Source organism: Lates calcarifer, unplaced genomic scaffold, assembly GCF_001640805.2.
Source record: "Lates calcarifer isolate ASB-BC8 unplaced genomic scaffold, TLL_Latcal_v3 _unitig_624_quiver_1973, whole genome shotgun sequence".
In the NCBI taxonomy this organism is placed as follows: Eukaryota; Metazoa; Chordata; class Actinopteri; family Centropomidae; genus Lates; species Lates calcarifer.
The window spans coordinates 159-13,414 of NW_026117854.1; the positions used below are offsets into that span (position 1 = coordinate 159).

At 39.7% G+C, this 13,256-nt stretch overlaps 1 protein-coding gene across 1 annotated transcript; it reads left to right on the forward strand.

Moving 5' to 3' along the window:
- The first annotated feature begins 592 nt into the window (after positions 1-592).
- LOC108879324 (mitochondrial Rho GTPase 1-A) lies at positions 593-12,996 on the forward strand. Its single transcript, XM_018670563.2, has 20 exons — positions 593-617; positions 1,198-1,256; positions 1,433-1,514; positions 1,723-1,766; positions 1,863-1,916; positions 2,073-2,125; positions 2,584-2,692; positions 4,264-4,365; positions 4,625-4,723; positions 4,902-5,010; positions 5,120-5,240; positions 5,331-5,415; positions 5,892-6,037; positions 6,499-6,599; positions 6,923-7,053; positions 7,414-7,497; positions 8,614-8,736; positions 8,853-9,055; positions 10,251-10,373; positions 11,665-12,996. Exons 2-20 carry the CDS (start codon positions 1,224-1,226, stop codon positions 11,780-11,782), a joined length of 1,920 nt encoding a protein of 639 aa, XP_018526079.2. The 5' UTR covers positions 593-617; positions 1,198-1,223; the 3' UTR covers positions 11,783-12,996.
- Positions 12,997-13,256: the final 260 nt, after the last annotated feature.

The window sequence follows — 13,256 nt, forward strand, 5'->3', positions numbered from 1 at the left end:
TTTTCTCGGTCCCAGAAATGTCAAGGGGCTAGCTAATTAACCAAGCACAGTAGGAAGTCTGAAAAAAAATTATCTCGGCCTGTATTCTAAGCCACAATTTTCCATTATGGTTTGTACTTTTAAGAGACTGCCAACGATTACATTATAAGGACAAGAAAGTCGGCGACTTGTAAACGTTTAAGTGAAGCTTTATTAATATACGATCTTCGCTCGCCCTCAGTCAGCTGAATTTGAGGGCGTGGCGGAGAACACGTTTGCTAGCGACCGCTAGTCAAGTTTGTGTGTAGGTTAGATGGTTCAACACGGCCGTAGCAACACAAGCAGCACTGTCTGACAGGTAGAATATAGTCTATAAAAAAACCTCGTTGTTATCCGGGATATCTAACGGTTTGTGCATATCTGCCACGCTCTATTCCGTCTGTTCCAAACCAGCGTGAACCGGAGCTGAGATGCGAACGTAGCCGTTAGCAAGCGAGCCAGGCCGAGGAGAGCTGGCTGGCTGGCTGTCTCCGTCATCCAGACAGGAGCATAAATGTTTCACGCAAACCGGTTTACCGAGTTGGTAGTCGACGCTGGAGAGGATGCGCAGGACGTCAGGATATTATTAGTGGGAGAGCGTAAGTAAAGCTGTCGTCTACCGTGAGCTGGTCGAGTGAGGACTGTCTGTAGGGTCAGCCTTTAGTGTTCACTTTACATTGCATTGATGCTACCAGCTGGGCATGTGATGCTGACAACCAGAGCTGTGTCTCATAATGATGGGGTGTGTGTTCATTGTAGCTCATTCGTCCTTAGCCCTTATATTTTCTCTTGGTAATAAAAATATGTATTTAAAACTGTTTGTTCTTTTATCTTAACCCATACCATAGAAAGAAATAGCCCCTCACTTTGAATTAATGTCAGCCCTTTCCCTGAACTGAACACTGAAGTCCAACTAGATCTAAACCAAAGAAATAGTTTTAATTCCATCTTGGGGATAGAAGCAGTTCACAGATCACACACAGCCATTAAAATGTGGTTTTGTCATGTCCATAATGTGGAATCTCTGTCCTAGTCTCATGGCTCATAAACCTCAATGATGATTTTCATGTTAAATTAATAAATGATGCCCCCACAGCTAACACGTTCACATTCATTATAATGAGTTACTGAGCAAACTTGGCTCGGCTGCTAAACTCTTGTCTCTCCCTCCCTCTACAGCCAAGGTGGGGAAGACCTCTCTCATCATGTCCCTGGTCAGCGAGGAGTTCCCAGATGTGGTATGGAAAACTTATTATGTCAGATATTGGTGAACTGTCTCTCCACCTCAAAGATAATAATCTGCCTTTGTGAGGTTTAATACCACTGATTTGACTGGATTATCAAAGGTCTGTGGTCAGTTGTAAACATGTTTATGTAAAGACATAGCTTAGTGTATCACTTGTGTCCATCATAGGTGCCCTATCGAGCTGAGGAAATCACCATACCTGCAGATGTCACACCAGAGAGAGTTCCAACACACATTGTGGACTATTCAGGTACTTCAAGGCCATGACTGTTTCATTTTTTCTTTTTTTTTTTTAAATTCCACAGTGACAGAAAATATTTTTCATCTAATGGTGTTTTGGTAATTTGGTAACCCATACTGGAAAATCACAAATACATAAAGTTGTTTCTTCTTTTTTTGCCTAAGAATAAAAGCACTTTCCAGATTTCACCTGTAGTACATTTGTCTTCCCCCAACAGAGGCAGAGCAGACAGATGAGCAGCTGTTTCAGGAGATCTCCAAGGTTAGTCAGTGCATTATGCATTTCTGTTACATTCGGAGAGAAGTGCTGAGTTCAGGTAAAACCCTAACCGGTGTCTGTGTTTGATCTTTCTCATAGGCAAATGTGATTTGCATTGTCTACTCTGTCAACAACAAGAAGTCCATAGAGAAGGTGAGTTACCTCTGCTGCTATCATTTCCATAATATGTTTTTTTGCAGTTAAACATTATAACTTTATAATGGAGACTGTTAAATGTATTAGGGGTTGTCTTTCAAAATAGAGAGCATCTTATGTTTTTTATTTTTTCTACTGTTTTCATTTCTGTAGGTGACCAGCCACTGGATTCCCCTCATTACTGAGAACACGGACAAGGACAGCAGGTGTGAATTGAGTTTTCTTTGTCACATCAGTTTTAGACTAAAGAAATATGGGGCGGAAAAGGATGCCTCTTTCTTCATTTGTCTGTGAGCATGTCACAGCATAGCCAGGTCCTAGTGCACAGTCCACCTAACAGAAAGTCTGCAAAAGTCCATTTTCTTTAGCAAGAGGCCAAACATTGACATTTTCCACTAATGCTCTAAGTAATGACCTACAGTCACAGGGTGCAAAATGTCTCACAATTACTTCACTGTGAGAGAGCGCAGCGGTGGAAGTGTTGCACCTCACATGAGCATTCATACTCCTGTGTTGTGGCCTTCTGACTGTGAAATGAGTCACTGCTGTCATGGGAGGGAATATACTGAAGTACACACAAAGAAAAGTACTCTTTTGAATTAGGCACTGTCTGTTAAATTTCCATGTGTAGTTTATTATTGCAATGTTGTGGTGGTGTGTTCAGGGTACCGCTGATCCTGGTGGGGAACAAGTCGGACCTGGTGGAGCACAGCAGCATGGAGACCATACTACCCATAATGAACCAATACAGTGAGATAGAGACTTGTGTTGAGGTGAGAGACTGACCACTCTGTTTACAGTTTTTCAGGAGTAAAACAATAAAGTTAAGGTTGTGAAAGTGGAACGAAGCATTATCATCTAATCTGTTTTGATTTGCCTGATATATACTACAAATCTGATACAATAGAAATGCTGTTGATTCAGACAAACACAGATCAAAAGGGACAAAAAGGGACAAAAACACAAATGGAAATATTGCTTCCTTATAAACAAAACAAAAAAGAGGGGAAGAAACATAACAGCAGCTGAACAATAACAGATGGGTGGAAATTGTAAACTTTGTAGGAGCTAAGAGGAACAGCCTTGTTTTTTGGTTACTCTGAACACATATTTATTTTACCTGTGGTGCTTTTAGTGGTTTTATCAGCCCATTTAAGACGCATAAGCAGAAGTAACAGCATTTAAATCTCAATAAATAGAATTTAATTTTTTTTTTGTCTGTTTTTTTTAACATCACAACCAAATAGAAGTAGAGTATCTACAGATTAGAAATGGCTCCAAATTACTATTTATTTATATCTCACTCCTCTCTTGTGATGTTTGATTTAATGTGGCATACTCAGTAATCTGGCGTTATATGTTAAGCCCTTTACAACCTTTGCTCCAATTGCATGTGTTTATGTTTATGATCCTTACTAGCAATCAAACTGAACATGCGTTTCTCCTGTACATTGTGTCAGTTGTCAGCTGTGTGTTTTTGAACTCTGCCAACTGCCAAACTGAGGAAGTCTGCAGCCTACAGATAATCTTGTCAATATATAGTCAGTACACATTAACCTAGTTCACTGTTTTGTCAATACTACCGTTTTTTTATGCTTCCTGACGGTAGCTGACTGTCTTCTCCTTGGTGGATGTTATTTTTTGCACGTGTACTACATACAGTGTTTACAACAAGGAACCTTGATAACTGTAAATGTGCTGAATTTCAGTTTTTTATCAACTGTCATAAAGTTTCAAGTGATAGTAGGGGACGGCAGCGTGAGAGGATTTGGTACTACAGCTATGAGTTTAACTCAAACCCACATCACGATGGTTGTATGTGATGTGTCTGTGCAGAAATGAACCACCTCCTACTCCTCTGCTGTTTTGATTATGGTTGTGCTGTGTTCACTGTCTGTTCACTTCATCCCCTATCCCTCTTAAACACTGACTACCGTCTCCTAAGGGAGTCACTTGTGTGTTTTTTTTTCCAGACAGGTTAATTAGACCAGGCGTGTCGCTCAGACAGATCCTGGGTGTTAATACCCTGTCTGGCCCTGACTTAGCCCTCACACATATGTACACACATGCACAGTGTATACGTGCAAACTTAAACACACACACACACAGACAGGCAGGTAGGTAGGTAGGTAAACAACAGCGGCCCTACTTTGCCAGGACAATTAGCATTACAGTGTCACTGCTGATACTTTTACATGTCAAACAGTGCCGCACTGTACTTTTAAAGGCATTAAGGTTTTTTATATGCCACAAAGTTATAGGCATTCTATTATAGAACTGCACTGCACCATTGAAAATTCATAGACATGTATGTATAACCAAACTCCCATTTTCTTGTTTATAGTGTTCGGCAAAGAACCTGAAAAACATCTCAGAGCTGTTCTACTACGCCCAGAAAGCAGTTCTGCACCCCACCGGTCCCCTCTACTGTCCAGAGAAAAAAGATGTAAGAGCAAAAATAAACCATGCAAATTCAGATCCTGCTGTTTGTCTGATGGAGTTGTTCTTATCTTGTTTTGCATCAAAGCCTGCATCTGAAAATCTCATATGAATTTACATTTGACAGCACAACATTTGAATGCCTTGCTTATTGTATGCCCACAGTTCTTTCTAAAAATGAAATAGGTTGTTTTGGGCTGTAAAGTGTGTTTTAACAAAATGTGAAGGTTGGAATGTTTTTGTTGACTTGCTACTTTGATTTCCAGATGAAGCCGCTTTGTGTAAAAGCTCTCACCCGAATCTTCAAAGTGTCGGACCTAGACAACGATGGGATTCTCAATGATAATGAGCTCAACTTCTTCCAGGTAAATCACCTGATGAATTTTGTTGCTGACAGAGTTAAGAATGAGTTAAAAAAAAGAGTAGAATCTGCGAGCCTTATGCCATTGTTTCTTAATTTTGGAGGCACAGTCCTGTCTCTTACTTGTGGACAGTGATATTTTTGCTAGTTTTGACTCACATAGTTGTTTATGTGTGACGCAGCGGACATGCTTCAACACCCCACTGGAACCTCAGGCGTTGGAGGATGTGAAAAACGTGGTGAGGAAGAATTTGAATGATGGAGTGTGTGATAACGGACTCACTCTGAAAGGTAGGCACAGACCTCCTTTTCACATTTTTAAAACATATACCAGCAAAACTGCAGCCACATTATTTCTGACTGTGTCTTTGTTTTGTTTTTCTGTGACCCTGCACTCCAGGTTTCCTGTTCCTCCACACCCTGTTCATTCAGCGAGGTCGTCATGAAACAACCTGGACAGTGCTGAGGAGGTTCGGATACGACGATGACCTGGAGTTAAATCAGGACTACCTCTTCCCACCGTGAGTCTCAACCTTTTTTTTTTTTTTCCCTTCATGTTTCATAAAATTCTTATTGTTGATCTGCACATTGTGATGTCTCACCCTCTCTAGATTGAAAATTCCTCCAGACTGCACCACTGAGCTCAACCACAATGCCTACCTCTTCCTCCAGAGCATCTTTGACAAACATGACAAGGTACATTCCTGTACGTCTGGCTCTTTATTTACATTAGCCTCTGTCCTCGAGAGGCACTTAGAAGAAGCTGCTCAGTGCCCAGCACCGCGCAAAACCAAAATCCACTCCCGCAGCCAACACTGACCACCTGCTGGGGAGTGATTTAACTTCTTGCCACTGAGGGATTGACATGGGCATTAGCCGCGAGGTTCGAATGAAAGTCAAAGTGTGAGAGTGGCAGCTTGTGCCAAGATCTGCTCGCTGTCATAGTGATTAGTGTTCAACTGTGAGCGTGTGCTGTGGTCTGTCATGTTTGTTTTCTCAGGTACAGATTGACAGGCAGCAAACTACAAAGTGAAAATCTGCTGAGCAGCTGCAGTTCATGCAGTTTACATTCACAATGAAAATTCCACCTGACATATTTTCTGCCTTGAGCATCATTTTCCATATTTGTGGCATCAATTTCCTTCCTGAACATCAATATTTGTGTCTGTCAGGACCGTGACTGTGCCTTGTCACCAGAGGAGCTGAGGGACCTGTTTGATGTTTTTCCCTACATGCCCTGGGGTCCAGATGTCAATAACACAGTTTGCACTAATGACCAGGGTTGGATCACCTACCAGGGCTATCTCTCCCAGTGGACGTAAGTGGGCATTTAATTAATTTAAAGCCATTATGTCTGGAAACTTCAGACTTTGGCGACTTTAACCTCTGGTGGTAGTAGCAAAAACGATGCTGTGTCTGACAAGTGACTGAAAGTGACACATACACTCTATCAACTGTCTCATTTTTCAAAAATCAAAAGCTTATGCCTCCACTAGGGCTAAGAATCAAACTTGTTGGTCATTTATTGGTTACAGACCAGCTGCTGAAAGTTAGCTCTGAATGTTTGGTCAGAATTGATTGGAAATGTTAATATAGGTTGTAAGTTATGTAAGGACAGTTGTGTAAGGACAAAATTAAACAGTGCTGTGTTTTATTTTGAATAGAAAAACTGTATTTTCTAGACAACATTTAATCTCAGTTATACTGAATAGATCACAGGTTTCTATATTTAATGGATCTCCCATTTAGTTTGACTTCATTCACTTTACTTTTGTTCAGGCTAACAACATATCTTGACGTCCAACGATGCCTGGAGTATTTAGGTTACCTTGGTTACTCAATAATTGCTGAGCAGGAGTCCCAAGCATCAGGAATTACAGGTATTATAACATCTTCTTTTCTATATTAGCTAATATTAAGCTACATGATGAGCTGTAAATCCATATAGTGTTGATTGTAATATCACAATAATGCTTATACAGAGAAAATTTTGACACAGTTAAGTAGCACACTTTAGTTATTCTATATGTAATTTGCTTTGCAGTCATGTATTTGGTAATCACATCAATTAGTCAACGCTGTCATAACATCAGAAGTTGGACAGCTGAAGCAGCATTTTAAACTGAATGTTGTTGCTGACTGACTGCAGGCGTGTGCAGTCGAACTGATCCTCTGATGCCCGTTTGTGATTTGCCCCCTGCAGTGACCAGAGATAAGAAGATTGACCTGCAGAAGAAGCAGACCCAGCGCAGCGTCTTTCGCTGTAATGTCTTTGGAGACATTGGCAGCGGCAAGAGTGGTTTCCTCCAGGCTTTCCTGGGCAGAGACCTCATGGTAAAACAAACATGAACACCAGTAACGAACCCACACATTTTTAGAGTATATTTTGCCAACAAAGATATTTCACCATGTCCCATATGTAAATTGTGTTCACTCTTTCATAATCCTTCCAAAACAAAGACAATGCAAAAAGTAAATATTGCATCATGTTATCATGAATGATAAGTATTCCACTGAAATATGTCAGGTCAGAAATTCACGTAGTTACATATAATAGTTGTATTCTATAGAAACACACTCATTTTTCTTGCATATACAAGATTGTATCAGTACAGACTGACATAGATTTTTCCCATAGCTGCTTTAAGCTACATTTTGGCTCACGTTGATTTATGTGACTTTTCTTCTTCTCAGCGCCAAAAAATGATTAGAGAGGAACACAGATCCTACTATGCCATCAGTACAACATATGTTTACGGGCAGGAGAAGTACCTTCTTGTGAGTATCAAAGGTGCCTCAAATATTATTTGAGTTGTGTCTAAAGAGAGCTCCTCCAGTGTTAAAAACAATAATTACAATGATAAGAAGTCATTCTATTTATTGATATTAGTGTCATTATATTTGTTTATAATATTAAAAAACACATTATGTGTTAATACATTTATGCATTGTGTGTGAGGCTGTCAACTGTGAACCATTAAGGACAGCCCAGCCTGAGGTTGGCTGTACTTATCTGGCTGTATATATAAGCTACTTATCATGCTCATCTAGTGCTTTTGTCAAGTAAGCATTTCTACTTGCTTGGTAAAAGCCTTAGCATTGCACTACTTACTTACAAAAGTGCAAACACAAAAGTGTTTGCAACTGCTATTACAATACCCAGCATCTGAAATACATATAGTTTTGTGTGGCTGCAAAGATGCAGGTAAAAATTGGTTCTGAGGAATAGCTTCTTTTAACCAGATGTGTTCAGCAATTGCTGCAGTGTTACGTTGCTAGCCATATTTAAACATAGTGTTAGTTAACTCAAGTCAACTGCACCCTTTTTGTTTGGCTCTGGTTGTTTGTCTTTGGAGAAAGTTTCACACACAGGCGCACACTCCCTCTAAGCTGGAACCTTCAGTGAAACACTGTGCAGCACAGTGACTGTGTTTCTGCTGGAACTCATAAACAACTGGAACATAAATGCTGTGCTGCTCTGCTGCTGCAGAAGACTCTGCTTTATTTAAGTGCATTTTTTTCTGACAGCATATTATAAAGTTGGCAGTAATCCATATCCACTGTGTATATGATAAGAAGTTCATTTGGTCAAATAAAATGCACTCTGAACTGTGATTACTGACCGAGCAACTGTGATGCCCCCATAAAAAAGCCAGACAGGCTCTCCCTGCAGTTCCTTCACCATCTATTAATGCCATCCATTAACCACGTCACATAATGACTGCAGTAAACCAGGCAACTACTGCTGGTGAAGGTGATACAGAGAACATAGGCAACTATCAAACACAGGACTAATGTTGAAAATTAACAGGGTTTCTTGAACTTTCAGCTTATCTTAGTGCATTCTCTATTGTTAAGCTTTTCAAAGAGCCTCTCCTCTCCTGTTCTCTCCAGCTTCATGAAGTGTTCCCTGACATTGACTATCTATCTGATGCTGACATGGCCTGTGACATTGTCTGCCTGATCTATGATGTTAGCAACCCTTACTCCTTTGAATACTGCGCCAAAGTCTTCAAGGTAAAACTCTGTGTGTGTGTGTGTGCGCACCGGCTCTTGTTACATCAAGAGACAAATGTTTACTTACTTAATATCCCCGACACAATCATTCATCACCCCCTCTCTTCCTCCCTCAGCAATACTTCATGGACAGCAAGACACCATGTATGATGATAGCAGCCAAATCAGACCTGCCAGAGATCAAACAGATGTACGGCTGCAGTCCTCTGGAGTTCTGTAGGAGGCACAAGATGCCACCTCCCCAGTCCTTCACCTGTAACACAGCTGCAGCACCCAGCAGAGATATCTACACCAAACTTGCCACTATGGCCATGTACCCGTACGTATACACACACACACTTGACCTTGAGTTGTGCGCTAGCTTTTTTAGCACCTTTACAATGTCATTCAAATGATAGGATTTTGTATTTGAAATTGTATTTTTTAAATGATTTCTTAGCTGTCTGAATGTTTTTCCTTCTGACACAAGGTCTGTGTTTTATCAATGCCCATGTGGATGTTGGTGCTGAGAGATATTTCTTTACATAATCTATCCCATCCACCTGGCTCTATGGAAAATTGCACTGCCCAAAGTGCCTTGTAAATCCTCAGCTACGTATCATCTGAACAAAATTTCTGAATGAAAATGAATGAAATGAATCTGTCTGAAACAGGCAGGATAGATGGGATGCGTTTTTTGGTTAGGATTTACAGTATACAATGCTATACTAATTTTATTTTGTTCTGTTACCTCTTTCCCTCACTCAGTATAAACGTATTCCCTGTGGGGATGTTCCTACTTTCTGCACGTCTCAGTATCTGGCATCATGTTCTTCAGTCTACATGCATTAATGCACTTCAGTGCTCTCTGGACATGTTGCTTTCAGTCTGATGCCACAGTGTTTTGCACTGTAGGTAAACGGGTCTCCCAGCAGAGCACTAAAGTTGATCCCTCCCAGGGCCCAGTCAACTACAGACAGACAGAAACATTTAATCTGATCATATTTTAGTTTTATTAATTCACTTACCAATTCATTAATTCATTAATGTCTAAAGCAGAAACAATTGTTTGTACCAAAAGTTTATAGGGGAAGTTTTGGTAAATTCAAATTACTTTATTGAATGTACTGCTGACATATTGATTCACTGATGTCATCCACTTTTATTGGGAGTCTATGGAGCATAGACGTAGTCCTTAAAGGGCTGGTTCATGCACATTACAAAAACATGTTTTCTCAGTTACTTTCCCTTAATTTTTCTGCTCATAGTATCAAGTTGAAATAACATTTTAGTGATTCATGTACTGGATTCTCTCTATCACCTGAATATATTTTACATACACTTTACCTTCTTCTTATGGACCTGGCCACATTGAACTCTTGTAACGGTGGCAGCATCATTCAACTTTTAACTTGTTTTCTCTTCCTGTTGTTTGTCTTGTGTGTGTCCCATTTGCTGCGGTATGTTCTTAAAACCCACTGTGTGTGGTTTGTGTGTTTACTGTGTGGGTGTGTCTTGCCCGGTTCTCTCCTCAGCCACGCCCGGCTGCGCTGCATGTGCACTTGTAACCGGTGCACCTTCTGCTTGTGTCAGAACTTCCTCAACTCTGAACTGCTGCAGACGGTCAGGGCCAAACTCTACGCTGTCGTACTCAGAAGGTCCTCTTTCCGAACTTCTCTTTATCTCTGTGACATGTCGCCGTCACCACGCTGTGCTGCCTTTCAATCATTGCTTATTTTTCATTCTGCCATTTAAAAAAAAAAAAAAAAAAAAAAAAAGTTTTTTAAGGCATTAGATCAGTGCTTTAGCACAGCAGGCTGTTGCTAACTCCACCCTATAGAAATGACTCTAGCCAGCAAATATATAATGGTATTACTTTATGCAGTGGGTGGGAAAGATTAATTCATAACTGTAGACACAGATATTATTTACCGTACTATACAAAGGTATAGTAAAATATCAGAAGGTATCAGTAGAATATCAGTATTACACTAATGCAAGATCTAAGTGTGATATTGATGCCTTTAAATTGTTGTAAATTGATAACAAAAAGACAGCACATCCACTCCTCTGTCAATATCGCATCTACTTTGATTTGGGACAACATTAGATTTTTCAGTGTTGCTGCAGATAATAATGCCCAAATCTAGTGACAAAATTTTTGCAGGGGGTCTTTACATCCAATTTATCCTTCCACAGCTTTGTTTTAATGCAATGTTGAAGCATGTCTCTTTTTTTTTTACCCTTCTTCTCTGCAGAACATCATTTTCCTGCCACCTTTCTCCTTTTTTGTTTGTTTCATGTTGTCAGAGTCCTTTGATTTTTGTTCTTTTGTTCTACATTTTCTTCAGGCTTTCTTCCTGTTTCAGCTTTTCTTATTCTTGATATTGCTTGCAAGCTCTCTGTATATGGATTGCAAGCAGTGTTTCCATGTTTGAATTTCAGTCCCATTGTCATTCAGTTGGTGTCATCTTCCCTGTTGTTGTCTTCTTTGCTCATGTCACTGTTCTTCAGCTGTCTCATCTAACAGACATGTCATAACTCATTTTTAGTCTCGTTGTCTCGTGTCATAACTATAATCCAGCATCTTTTTGATTTGCTTTCACTTCAGCATCTCCATATTTAGAGGCTTCATCACTGTTCTGTTGTCAGTTCATCCATCTTTTATTCATGTTAATTTAATGTATTTTCACATCATCTTTCTTAGCAACACCTCTCACCACTGAGGCTTGCCTTTCTCACTTTTGTTTCAAACTTGAGAGTTCTTAGTTTAAGAGAAATAATTGTGTAATTTTGTGATTTTGGTTTAGATGATGCAGTACATTGTGCAAAGAGGCTGAGACGTGATCATTCAGCTTTATGAGTAATCTATGGAGTAGAAAATCTGCCTTAACTCAAACTGGCCTCTTTCATCCTTTTCATTTCTGTTTTCAACTCTCTGTTTAACAGACACGTAAGCCAGGCAGACCTGAAGAGCTCAACCTTCTGGCTCAGAGCGAGTGTCGGGGCCACAGTGTTTGCAGTGCTGGGCTTCACTATGTACAGAGTGCTGCTCAAGCCACGGTGATCCTTGGGCACTCGGGTCCAACCTCCTTTACCCATAGTACATATGAAGCTATTTTGACCAATCATAACATTAGATTTTTGCCTTTGGATTAAGGAAATAAAACATTTATGGAAAATCTGTCATGGGTTTGTAGTTTAATAGAAAAAAATAGATTTTGTTTTTGCGGGAACAAAATGTGTGCAAACTTACCTTAGCAAACGTTCATGTTGTGCATTTTCATTCCACTGTAATTTGCTCTCTTTGGGGATAAAAGAGGAAAATATTTAATTTTGTATCAAAATCGCTACTTTGCTTAATCTGTCTGTCTGCAAGTATTTGCAAAGTAAAGTAATATATTTATATTTATATAAATACCATAAGGGTAAGCTGCTGGTGAGTCGTAGTGAGGTACCTGTGAGTGAGTTACAAATATAGCTATTTTTTTGGTTGCTTGCTGATTGAAACGATGAACAGCCTGGTGTCTCTTGTAATAGGGGTTGTGATGTGTGGGGTGTGCAGTAGAACTGAAGCTTTTATTAGACTGACCAACATGTAAATGATGTATATAACATAGTGCACTGTACATTTGTCGGTCCAGAAGAGCCATGTCTAATAGCCAGGTCATGAACTTGCACAAAACATAAGCAATGATTACTCACATTGACAGAACTCTGATTTGTCTTTCATGGCCAAATGCTTGGATGCACATTTTTTTATTTTTTCATGTTTGTACATCTGAGCATGTCAGTGTTTCATCAGTGGATGTGATTGCGTGGCATGAAGGCTGCACTCTCTCTCTTGTCTTCACATCACTTTATTTGTCAGCTCGTGTGTGTGTGTTTACAAGATATTGAAAATTTACTCTGTAAAGCCATTCTGTACATTTTTTGTTTGCATGCTTCGGAATTTCTGACCACATTCCAGTATTTCAAGACATACTTTACAAAAAATGGCCGCGCCAACTTCTCTACATTGCTTGCAAGTGCCGAATAATCCAGGGTTGTAGTGGAGTTGTTGAGTGCTGAACAGAGGAAATTTGAGTCTTGAGTCATAGTGAAGTTTGACTGTCATTTGATCCTTGTTGTGATTCCCGGTTGCACAACATGCAAAAATATGGCCCCAGATGTTAATTTCAATACAACTGTTACTGCTTGCCACAAGGTTCAGTTTGATGTATTCACTCGGCCCTGCCTTTCCAAAAGTTTACAATAAATAAATATGTCTATTACATCTGGTCTAATGACATGTATTCTTTTTCAAAAAAAAAAAAAGAGTTCTTGTGCTATTACTTGCTTTCCAGTAATCAAATGAAGTAAATAGGAACTTTTGTGTATTTTTGAACAGCACTAACCTACAAATGACTCTGAGCTAGTGAAAGGTCATGGTACTTTTAATGAACATGATGCAGACAGTAACTTTTAACAATTATTTGTTACTATTACAACCTCTTTATCAGCTCTATCAGGCTGTATCTTAACCCACATAACAACTTTCA